The sequence below is a fragment of the Leptodactylus fuscus genome, chromosome 8 (assembly GCF_031893055.1).
Source record: "Leptodactylus fuscus isolate aLepFus1 chromosome 8, aLepFus1.hap2, whole genome shotgun sequence".
Classification (NCBI taxonomy): domain Eukaryota; kingdom Metazoa; phylum Chordata; class Amphibia; order Anura; family Leptodactylidae; genus Leptodactylus; species Leptodactylus fuscus.
This window is the reverse complement of record NC_134272.1, coordinates 34,034,066-34,046,273: the sequence shown is the minus strand read 5'-3', so window position 1 is coordinate 34,046,273 and position 12,208 is coordinate 34,034,066. Positions and strand designations below refer to the sequence as shown.

General features: G+C 43.4%; 1 protein-coding gene across 4 annotated transcripts in view; it reads right to left on the bottom strand.

Moving 5' to 3' along the window:
* ADAM23 (ADAM metallopeptidase domain 23) overlaps nucleotides 1–12,208 on the bottom strand; it is a 179,879-nt gene that overhangs the window by 39,680 nt on the left and 127,991 nt on the right. For 2 of the 4 annotated variants that reach the window (XM_075284286.1, XM_075284289.1), the window contains exons 14-18: nucleotides 9,811–9,859; nucleotides 8,408–8,507; nucleotides 6,538–6,609; nucleotides 3,823–3,927; nucleotides 2,640–2,720 (exon numbers count right to left, since the gene is read on the bottom strand). In XM_075284286.1, coding sequence (XP_075140387.1) covers nucleotides 2,640–2,720; nucleotides 3,823–3,927; nucleotides 6,538–6,609; nucleotides 8,408–8,507; nucleotides 9,811–9,859 — 407 coding nt within the window. Of the gene's footprint in view, nucleotides 1–2,639; nucleotides 2,721–3,822; nucleotides 3,928–6,537; nucleotides 6,610–8,407; nucleotides 8,508–9,810; nucleotides 9,863–12,208 lie in introns of all 4 variants that reach the window. The other 2 variants (XM_075284288.1, XM_075284287.1) reach the window with 1 other exon arrangement.

Here is a 12,208-nt window from a genome sequence, read left to right as displayed (position 1 = left end):
CGGTTGGAAGGAAGGACCTGTGATAGCGCTCCTTCTCATACTTGGGGAGAAGCAGACGGCCACTTACAGTACTGCCAAGTCCCATCAAGGTTCCATACATGGGGTGGGATTTGTTCTCCTGCATGGAGGTCACCACAGACAATATCCTTCTGTCACCCACCACCTGTACTGGGTCCAGGGGGCTCCCCAGGACAGAGCTGGCCCTTCTGATCAGCCTGTCAAGTCTATTTCTGTCCCTGGTTGATATACTGCTCCCCCAGAAGGCCGCACTGAAAAAGTTGGCTGAAGCAACCACAGAGTTGAAAAAGGCCCTAAGAAGTGTCCCCCGGACTCCGAAGGCCCTCAGCCTCCTGAGCAGGTGGAGCCTGCTGTGGCCCTTTCTGTGCAGCGCCTCCAGGTGATCAGCCCAGTCTAGTTTATTATTGAAGAGCACACCCAGATACTTATAGGTCCTGACTATCTCAATGCATGTCCCTTGGATCTCCAACGGGGTCGGAGCACTTCTCCGTTTACTAAAGTCTACCACCATCTCCTTGGTCTTCCCAGCATTAATCCTGAGGTGGTTCTGCTGGCACCATTCAACAAAGTCCCGGTGTAAGTCCCTATCGTCATCATCAGTGATGAGGTCTATTATAGCAGAGTCATCGGAGTACTTCTGTAAGTAACAGCTGGATGAGTTGTGCCTAAAGTCAGCAGTGTACAGTGTGAAGAGAAATGGGGCAAAAACTGTACCTTGTGGTGCCCCGTACTACAGATCACAGTGTCAGACACACAGTCTTGGGCTCTCACATACTGAGGGTGGGTTGTCAGGTAGTCTAGTATCCAGTTGGACAGGTGATAGTCCGCTCCACCAAGGTTCAGCTTCTCCCTCAGTAGCCCTGGCTGAATGGTGTTGAACGCACTGGAGAAATCAAAGAACATTATTCTCACAGTGTTCCCGGGTTTCTCCAGGTGAGAGAGAGCTCTATGAAGAAGGTGGATGATGGCGTCATCTACCCCAATGCCCGGCCGATAGGCAAACTGGAGGGGGTCCAGAGCGGAGCTCACTAGGGGGTGTAGGTGTGTCAGGACCAGTCTCTCTAGGACCTTCATCAGGTGGGATGTCAGTCGGTACAGGTCGGTAGTCATTGTAGCCCATCGGGTTGGGTTTCTTTGGGACTGGTACCACACAAGATGTCTTCCACAGTCGAGGTACCACTCCCAGCTTTAGACACATATTGTACATGTGTGTAATAATACCACCCAGCTGGTCACCGTACATTTTAATAACACTTGCGCTTATTCCATCAGGTCCTCCGGCCTTGTCTGCTTTAATCGTCTTGATTTCCCTACACACTTGAGACTTCTTGAGGATCAGATAGTCAGATTGCAGTTGACTGCAGGTCGGTGGGGGTTGGGTCTTGGTGTTTGAGGGGAGGGGGGGTTGGCTGACATGCTGGTCAAGGGACAGTCGGTTTGGATTCAAATCTATTGAAGAATAGATTAAGCTCGTTAAGCCACTTCCTGTCACCTTCTATCTGAGGGCCAGCCTTTTGTTTGTGTCCAGATATAGTCTTAAAGCTGTCCCACACCTTCGAGATTCTACCTTCCCCCCATCTGTAGTTCCATCTTCCACCTGTAGTTGGCTTTCCCTTCTCTGTTTAGTTATCTCAGCTGTTTTTGCACCTCCCCCAGGCCATTTTTGTCCCCAGACCTAAAGACTCGCTTTTTCTCCTTGAGAAGAGTTTTAATCTCAGAGTTGATCCATGGTTTGTTATTGGAGAAACACCTCACCTTCCTAGTTGATACTGTGCTGTCCACACAGAAATTAATGTAGTCTGTTATGCAGTATGTGAGTCCCTCAATGTCACCTGGAAATGTGTCTTGAAACACTTAATGTTATATTAAAACAGTCCCTCAGGGTCTCGACACTTTCCTCTGACCAAATTTTCACTGTACAGGTAACCGCCGGTTCTCTGCGCACCAGTGGAGTGTATGTGGGTCGCAGATGTATCAGGTTGTGATCCGATCTGCCTAGGGGCGGTAGGGCAGATAAGTTATATGCATCCCTTACATTGGCAAAGAGCAAGTCCAGTGTTTTGTTGTTTCTTGTGTGGCAGGTTACATACTGTGTGAAACCTGGTAGAGTGGATGCTGGAGAGATATGGTTGAAATCTCCCGACACTAGGAGTAGGGCATGGGGGTGAGATGATTGCAGCTCGCTCACAACAGCATGGAGGACTTTACAGGCAGCATCAGCTTTAGCAGAGGGGGGAACATATGCAGCTAGCATGATAACATGTAATAGTTCCCTTGGCAGATAATAAGGTCTCATGCTCACGGCTACCAGTTCAATATCCTTTTCACACGATTGTTTCTTAACTACACTTAACTTATACATTAAGTGTATACATTGTATTAGACAGGAAATGTAAAAAGTATTTTACGCATGTAGTTGTCTATTGTTTCTCCCCTCCTGTACAGTAGTCTGACAACTTTTTAGAAATGATAACAGAAAAATAATTCCATGTAAAATAACAGGAATTTATTGGATGGTGTAGATGCTGACCTGTAAGGGGTGACACTGTTATATTACCGCCACTACCTGCACTGCTGTACACTGTACTGTAGGTAATAAGAAGGAATTATCATGAAGTTACCTGTCCTGAGTCTCCAGTGCAGTGCTCTGTGATGTCACATTCATTCACAGCATAGCGGCAATCATACTCCCGAGGAAGGAACTGTAAAGACATCACAGAATACAGAGAAATCACACAATTTTCCCAAACAAATTGTCTATTTAAAAGTATTATTACAAATGGAGCCTACTGAGGCAGTAAGAGATGGAGAAAGGTATGAGCTACATCATGTCAGTCCTCTCTCTGACCTTGGTTGAGTGACAAATCTACACACGGGTCATACAATGCATTCATAAAAGGGCCATGAAACTAGCAGTGCCATACAGAGCATACACAACAGGGACATACTAGGAACAAATAAAGCTATAAAATGCCATATTTACAGTACATAAAACAGTGCAATAAACTGTAAAACACACAAGATGAAAATCATTGAGCTGCACAGCACATATCACAGGGCTGCATAGTGTAACTAAACAGTTTGAAGGCCAAGAGCTCTCTTAAGCTGAGTTCACATGGGGTTTTTGGACTGGATTTTGACGCGGAGGCTGACTCAGAATCCGGTCCAAAAAACAGCTAGCCGCGACTGGATGCCGGTGCAGAGCATACAGTACACCAGCATTCAGTCACAGAATTCCGCTCTGGATTAGGCCCAAATGAATGGACCTAGTTGGGAGGGAGTGTTGCACCGTGGACACCGTGGCGGATTCAGCCGCGGAATCTAATTCAAGATAGGGCAGTTCGCCTCTTTTTTTCCGCGAGCGGCAAAAAAATGCTAGCGGAAAAAAGAAGTGAGCGGCTCCCATGAAAGTCAATGGGAGGCATTTTTTGGAGCCGGATTTTGAGGCGGATTAAATTTAAAATCCGGACAAAAAAGCTACGTGTGAATTCAGCTTTACTGATTCAGACACATAACTGCTAAATTCACAATTACACAACCAAGGGTAGCCACATTTGTGTCCATTCTCCTGAGTTAGCATTGATCTAATGATGATTTATACACAACTACTTTGATAAAGTACATTCACTTTCAACTTTGGGCCATTCTAACACAAGGTGAATATTACTCAATATTATAAAAGATTTAATGCCGGTCTTGACACTGTCCTAGGACCTTACAGATTTTGGCAGTAATCCTTGCAATATGTGATGACTTTTATAAGCAAACAGTCTTTACCTGTAACTGTTGACTAGTTGTACTCACCAAGCAGGAGGTGTTACAGCACGGCCCATCACTGCAGTGCGCCCCATTAGACAGGGAGCATTTCTTGCAGCAGTCTCCAAAGCAATCCTGGATAAAATGTTTTGTCTATGAGAAAGGCAGAACATGGACAATTCATGTTGGAAACTTTAGGTGAATTGCTCACCAACCCATAACATTTGACATTGTAAACCACATTATATTTACATGAAAAAATTACATGTAAAAAATTATAAATTACATGGACATGAATTTACATGTGTGATATTACTGGACTGATCTTTATGAAAGTTGTATGTAAAAAAATGTAAAATCCCAGACAATCTAGTTAAAGGATATTAAGGATATTGCAGTCAACGCAAGTTACCTGCTATTCAAAAGAGAGAGAAACTTTCTGATCCATGGCGGTCTGACTGCAGGGACCCCCACTCATCATGAAATATGGGGTGCTTTTCACTCCAGTTATAAATGGAACGTGCTGTGTTTTTATTTCTAGCCATGTTAACCGAGCTGGTTGATGGAAAATCTGCCATGCACTGTACACAGTATGTGCTTATTTACATGGTCATGTTCTGTGGGTTAAGCAGTGGGTTTCTGTCAGTTTTATGTTAGTTCAGTACAGTAGCGATCTACGGTATATGGCAACAGAGTCATGTGAACAAGGCATTAAGAAAAAGCCCCAGGATCACGTAGGATTAATATAGAGAAGTACTGATCTGCAGTGATGTGAATACAGTACTTTGGCTATAATAGAAAGTCCCTATTTAGCTGCAGCATCAAACTAAGCCTGTGTAATCTGACACAGTCTTAGATGTTCACATAGTTCCAAGTGGTGGTAGGATTTCCCTATTCCCCACTACAGATACCAATTGAGAAAGGTCTATGTTTACACCAAAACGTCTAAGATATTGTCTGTGATGCTATTGATGCATACTATCTGCAAGATTTGATTGTCTTTCTATATTAATAAAGAAATTATTATTATTGTTTATTTATATAGCACCATTAATTCCATGGTGCTTAACATTTGGGGGTTTACATACAATACACAAAATATACAGGTACATATCATACTAACAGTGATCGGCTGGCACAGTGGGGTAGAGGGCCCTGCCCGCGAGGGCTTACAATCTATGAGGGAAGGGGGGTAGAGACAGAAGGAGAGGGGGAGACTGTACAGATGGCGGTGTGGTGATAGTGTTATTGGAGGTTGTAGGCCTTCCTGAATAGGTGAGTCTTCAGGGCCTTCTTGAAGTCTGTGATTGTGGGGGTCAGTCTTATGTGTCATGGTAAGGAGTTCCAGAGTATGGGGGATGCACGGGAGAAGTCTTGGAGACGGTTGTGTGAGGAGCGGATGAGGGCAGAGCGGAGTAGGAGGTCATTGGAGGATCTGAGGTTACGTGTGGGCAGGTAGCGGGAGATGAGGTCAGAGATATATGGAGGGGACAGGTTGTGGATCACTTTGTATGTTAACGTTAGTTAGTAGCTTGAATTCAATTTGTTGGGCTATGGGTAACCAGTGGAGGGACTGGCAGAGGGGAGCAGCTGATGAAGATCGGGGGGTGAGATGGATTAAGCGAGCAGCACAGTTTAAGGTGGACTGGAGGGGGGCGAGGGTGTTAGCTGGGAGTCCATGCAGAAGGGTGTTGCAGTAGTCTAAGCGGGTAATTATGAGGGCCTGGACGAGCATCTTGGTAGTTTCTGGGGTGAGGAAGGAGCGGATTCGGTGGATGTTCTTGAGCTGGAGGCGACAGGAGGTGTTGAGGGTTTGAATATGTGGTTTGAAGGATAAGTCGGAGTCCAGGGTTACCCCAAGGCATCGGGCCTGTGGGACAGGGGTAAGTGGGGTTCCATTAACTTTGATAGATGGGTCAGGTGGAGGGGCCATACAGGATGTGGTGAAGATGATAAACTCTGTTTTCTCCATGTTGAGTTTGAGAAAGCGGGAGGAGAGGAAGGAGGCAACGGCCGCTAGACAATCTGGAATTCTGGCCAGCAGGGAGGTAATGTCTGGTCCAGAGATATATATTTGGGTGTCGTCGGCATAGCAATGGTACTGAAAGCCATGAGATTCTATGAGTTGGCCCAGGCCAAGGGTGTAAATAACATAACTTTTTGCATCATAAATATGAGTGCCATCAATTACTGCACATTGGACATTGTATTTCTGGTGCCTGTCGGGGCCTATTATGGCCAGAGTGCAAACCTAAATCTCTTATGTAATCTGACACATGAGACCTACAGTTGATCAAGATGGACTGGACATAGCATAAAATGCAGAATAAGGCTAAGGCCTCACATTGCGAAAATGCTTTTTTGTTGTACATTTTGTAGAAGTTTTTTGAGCCAAAGTCAGGAGTGGATTGAGTAGAAGATAGAAGTAGAATTTTCTATATATTTCCCATTCCTTTTATAGCTATTCTATAATGTGTAGGGAGTGGTTTGCTGAACCTTCTTGTAATATACTGTATTAACCTATTGCATTTTCTTGCAGCAGAAACAATTTCTAAAGTTCTCCTTAGAGGGGCAGATTTCCATAGCAGTAATAAGGCACTGCTAAAGAGAAAATTGGAACAAAAAGTACAATAGGTTAATAAAGTGTAATACAAAAATGTTCAGCAAACCCAGTTAAATGTTAAATACGGATCATGAACTATGGAGTAAATAGGAATGGTAGTGAGTGATGTCTCTGATCTATCCCTATTGTAGATGACTCACAGTTTTTGAACCACAGTCACACTCTTCTCCGGGCTCCACATAACCGTTGCCACACTCTGTCACCTCAAAAAGCTGAAAAATAGAAAACATTGCATTTTCAATTGCTACCCTGTTTCACAAAGACTGACAATGCTCAATATTCAACAAAATATTGTCAAGATATCGACAAGATAAACAATAACATCTTTCAAGTGAGGAAATTCTAATTATTGGCTCCCTTTAACAAATAAGCACCATATCATCCTCCTATTACTTATAGAATATCATGTATTATATAATGTAACAATAACATATCATGATTCCCAAATTAAATATCCTACTGGATGTCAAAACTGACCAAGTCTTGAAAAGGTTAAAGACACAGGTTTAGCTAATGACTCATTGGTTATGAGGTTCAGCTTGGGCCACTTGCCACCACCATGAATGGTGCACAAATAAAAGTAAAAGACCGTAAAAAAGGCACAAAGCTCAAACAGCACAAATGGCAGATTTATGGCTGTAAATGATATCCAGTGAAATGTCTATACCCATAATGTATCTGTATATTAAATTGGAGTTTCTATTTACATTGTGACTTCTCTGTTATAGGGCTATGTTCACATCTGCGTCTGAGCTTGTAATGTAGATGTGAAAGAAAAATTTGGTACCATGTTAGCCAGTAGGAAATTTTTTATTGCACTCAAGAAGTGAACAAAATGATAGTTTTGCAGTTGTGATACCTTTTAATAGCTATCTGAAATAAATGATGTTACAAAACAAGCTGTCGAGACTACTGTACTTAGGTGTCTTCATTAGGCATTGTGTAAGCATCTAAAGGAGCATAAATACATACAGAAAAAGATCAGAGGAAAAAGAGAGAAAAAAAAAAATAGAACATGAGCTGAAGCCAAGAGTGGATTTAGCAGATAGGAAAAGTTTACGAGCTTCCTTTATATTTCCCATTTCTTGTGTAGCCACTCCTGGGTTTGGCTTAAAAAAAGAACAAAATCTGCATAAAAAGCAGCTTTTCTACAAGGAGGGGCCTTAGACTAAAGTCACTTTCACAAAGGGGGAAACATGGTGGCTCAGTGGCTAACACTGCAGCCTTGCAGCGCTTGAGTCCTGGGTTCGAATCCCCCCAGGAGTTTGTATGTTCTCCCTGTGTTTGCGTGGATTTCCTCCCATTCTACAAAGACATACTGATAGGAAAAAAAAAATGTACATTGTGATCCCTATATGGGGCTACAATCTACATATAAAAAAAGTCACATTCACATCTTCATTGCTTAATCTACCCTTCTGTTAAGTTGCAGAGACATAAGATCTTGAGGGGCCCCATTGAATCTAGTGAATTGCATCTGGTATCCATTGTTTTCTGCTTGTCATCACTGGACGAAATAGTCCTGCTTGTAGGATTTCTTCAGCCAAGATTTTAGATAAACTATGCAGAACAGACTCGAAATGGAGCCTCTGGCGCAGATGTGAACGTAGCCTAACAGGGTAGCTAAGAAAGTAAACCCTAACTAACTTCGGTAGGACTAGCTTATTCTCGTTTAAAAGGTATCATAACTGCAAGATGGTTATTGTGTGTTCCTTATTGAAAGCAATAAGATCCTGTCAAAAATCAAGGACAAAAAAGTCATGCATGCTTCTGGCAAAACGACAGACATCTTAACGGATACCTATTAATAGTCAATGGGGTTCATTGGAATCCGTTTGTGTCTGACATATGATGGGTCTGTCCCTGTTAGGATTTCCATTTTTCTGTTCCTATAACAGAACAGAAAAACACAAATCGTGACAGATGTGAACAGGGTCTAAATGACTTATAGAAGGTCACAGATTCATAATATCACATATAATTTATTGTATATTAATAGTCTTAATGTACCTTTGTTGGTCTATTGAAAAGACATAATCCTCCTCCACGGGAAAGGAATTCCTTAAACTCAGCAACGCTGCACTTGGAAAATCTTCGAGAATGGTACACACTATAGTATGCAAGAAAAACAGAAATAAATTCTGTAAATAAAAATCATTATCTGCCATTATCTACCTGCACAAAACCTGCACATTATCTACATGCACAAAACCAAGCGTGAAGTCTATGCTAATTTTCCGATGCTCCATTCCATTCCAATATTTATAGGACAGAGCATCAAAACATATGCAGACTGCACGCATGACCCCTAATGTGCAAGTGCACACTCTCATATGTCTATTAAAATTTAGTTAAAGGAAGAGAGTTATTAAGATTTCCATTTTCAACGCCAGTCATCATAACCCCATCGTCAGAAAAGGGTGCAGCGTATATATGGTGAGACATATGCCTCTGCTGGATCGTGTACCAGGAGGAATATCTACACCAGCTCGTAGCTGGCATAGACTTGCATTATGGTGGAAATTTTATAAAAATCTAAAAATAAATCTTGTGGAGCTGATGACCATTACCCTGCAGGAAATCGGCACTATTAGACAGGTTGATTAGTGGGAACAAATGCTTGTACAACCATTTTTTCCCAATAATTTCCTGTAAAATCTCCATGGCCACACTCCATCTTCTCTATTTTTCCACAGATCATCTCAGACTTTGTCATAAATGGCTGACAGCCATGGTCAGTCAGAAGTGGGGAAGCTCCTCCAAGTCAGTAATAAGTTAGTGACTGAATTCCTATGAAAGTAAATAGGCAACAAACTAGGTATCTAATTAATTTTACAATATTAAAAATTTTATAGTATAATAAATCATAATATAAATCATAATATTCGACTCTAACGCCACAGCCCTGCTAACACGGCCTTTCATTTTATCTATGTATTGTAATTTTGGTGTGTCACACTCTAACCCTACGTCCATATCAAAGACGATTAATATATTTAGTGAAATCCATGTTTTTTGTGCAATTTGTACCAGCATTGTTTGTAATAAATCTGTCCCAATGTGTACAACAAACGCACAAAAATTGTGTAGCACAACAGTGATATGTAACTCGGGTAAGCTACAGTAGTTTCATGTTATTCCAACATTCAACGGTCAAAATCACTCTGAAATGGAAAATAATGTAAGGGAGCCTTCACACGGAGTAAACACGCGTGTATTTTTTGCACAACACACGTGTAAAACTAAGACTCCCATTGACTTCAATGATATTTTTACATGTGTAAAAATATGCCTGTAAAATGTCATTTTTTTCGTGTTTTTCTACACATGTATTTTGCAAAAAATACATGCGTGTTTACTCCGTGTGAAGGCTCCCTAAGACACTTGGTAAGTTCTATAATAACCAAACATACCCAGTTTCTTCCATGATGCATCCACCAAAGTTCTCTGTACAGTCACATTCTTCTGGAAGAATATTAACAATAAGAATTGTACAGAGGTCACACATAACATAAAACATTGCACTATATAACATCTAATACTATTACCTTTGTGCATATAGAAGAACATAACAACAAATGTAGAACATAATAAATGTGAAATAAATTCTGAAAATTGTTTAGTGAATGTTGACTCCTGTTTTTAGGTACAATAACAAATAATAAAACTGACATAAACTCACATTATTACTAGAGATGAGCGAACACTAAAATGTTCGAGGTTCGAAATTCGATTCAAACAGCCGCTCAATGTTCGTGTGTTCGAACGGGTTTCGAACCCCATTATAGTCTATGGGGAACAGATACTCGTTAAGGGGGAAACCCAAATCCGTGTCTGGAGGGTCACCAAGTCCACTATGACACCCCAGGAAATGATGCCAACACCTCTGGAATGACACTGGGACAGCAGGGGAAGCATGTCTGGGGGCATCTAACACACCAAAGACCCTCTATTACCCCAACATCACAGCCTAACAACTACACACTTTACACACTCAATACCACCTCTCTGACAGTAGGAAAACACCTTGAAACATGTGTATTTGGCACTTGCAGTGAGGAGAGCTTGTCACCAGCAGTGAATTTGGCCCTTGTAGTAAGTTGAGGTTGGCACCAACATTTGTTTTGAAAATCAGGGTGGATTGAGCCTCTAACCAGCAGAGTTTGGGCAAATTCATGGTGGAGGGAGCCTCTAAAAACCCCAGTTTGGACCAATTCATGGTGGAGGGAGCCTCTAACCAGCCCAGTTTGGGCAAATTCATGGTGGAGGGAGCCTCTAAACAGCCCAGTTTGGGCAAATTCATGGTGGAGGGAGCCTCTAAAAACCCCCAGTTTGGACCAATTTATGGTGGAGGGAGCCTCTAAAAACCCCAGTTTGGACCAATTCATGGTGGAGGGAGCCTCTAAACAGCCCAGTTTGGGCAAATTCATGGTGGAGGGAGCCTCTAAACAGCCCAGTTTGGGCAAATTCATGGTGGAGGGAGCCTCTAAAAACCCCAGTTTGGACCAATTCATGGTGGAGGGAGCCTCTAAAAATCCCAGTTTGGACCAATTCATGGTGGAGGGAGCCTCTAAACAGCCCAGTTTGGGCAAATTCATGGTGGAGGGAGCCTCTAAACAGCCCAGTTTGGGCAAATTCATGGTGGAGGGAACCTCTAACCAGCCCAGTTTGGACCAATTCATGGTGGAGGGAGCCTCTAAAAACCCCAGTTTGGACCAATTCATGGTGGAGGGAGCCTCTAAAAACCCCAGTTTGGACCAATTCATGGTGGAGGGAGCCTCTAAACAGCACAGTTTGGACCAATTCATGGTGGAGGGAGCCTCTAACCAGCAGAGTTGGTGGAAATCAGGGTGGAGGGAGCCTCTAACCAGCAGAGTTGTGGGAAAGCAGGGTGGAGGGAACCTCTAACCAGCAGAGTTGGTGGAAATCAGGGTGGAGGGAGCCTCTAACCAGCAGAGTTGTGGGAAAGCAGGGTGGAGGGAGCCTCTAACCAGCAGAGTTGTGGGAAAGCAGGGTGGAGGGAGCCTCTAACCAGCAGAGTTGTGGGAAAGCAGGGTGGAGGGAGCCTCTAACCAGCAGAGTTGGTGGAAATCAGGGTGGAGGGAGCCTAGTATTAGCAGAATTGTGCAACGCTTATGGTGGATGAGTATGAGGATGCGGAGGAATTGGAGAGGTTGAGTACAGACATGGAGTTTCATGTTGGGGTGCTTTACACAGGTGGGCACAAAAATAAAGGCTCTATCCAGTGGTGGTTCATTTTTATCAAAGTGAGCCGGTCGGCACTCTCAGCTGACAGACGAGTGCGCTTGTCAGTGATGATGCCACCGGCTGCACTGAACACCCTCTCAGATAGGACGCTGGCGGCAGGACAGGACAGCACCTCCAAGGCATATAGGGCAAGTTCAAGCCACAGGTCCAACTTCGACACCCAATACGTGTAGGGCGCAGAGGGGTCGGAGAGGACAGGGCTGTGGTCGGAAAGGTATTCCCGCAACATGCGCCTATACTTCTCACGCCTGGTGACACTAGGACCCTCCGTGGCGGCACTTTGGCGAGGGGGTGCCATCAAGGTGTCCCAGACCTTAGACAGTGTGCCCCTCGTTTGTGTGGACCGGTGAGAACTTGGTTGCCTACTGGAGGAACTGCCCTCCCTGCCGCCAACGTCACATGCTGGAAACATCTCCATCATATTCTGCACCAATTGCCTGTGGCAAGCATTGATGCGATTGGCCCTCCCCTCTACCGGAATAAAAGACGAGATGTTGTTTTTATACCGGGGGTCAAGGATAGCAAAGATCCAGTACTGGTTGT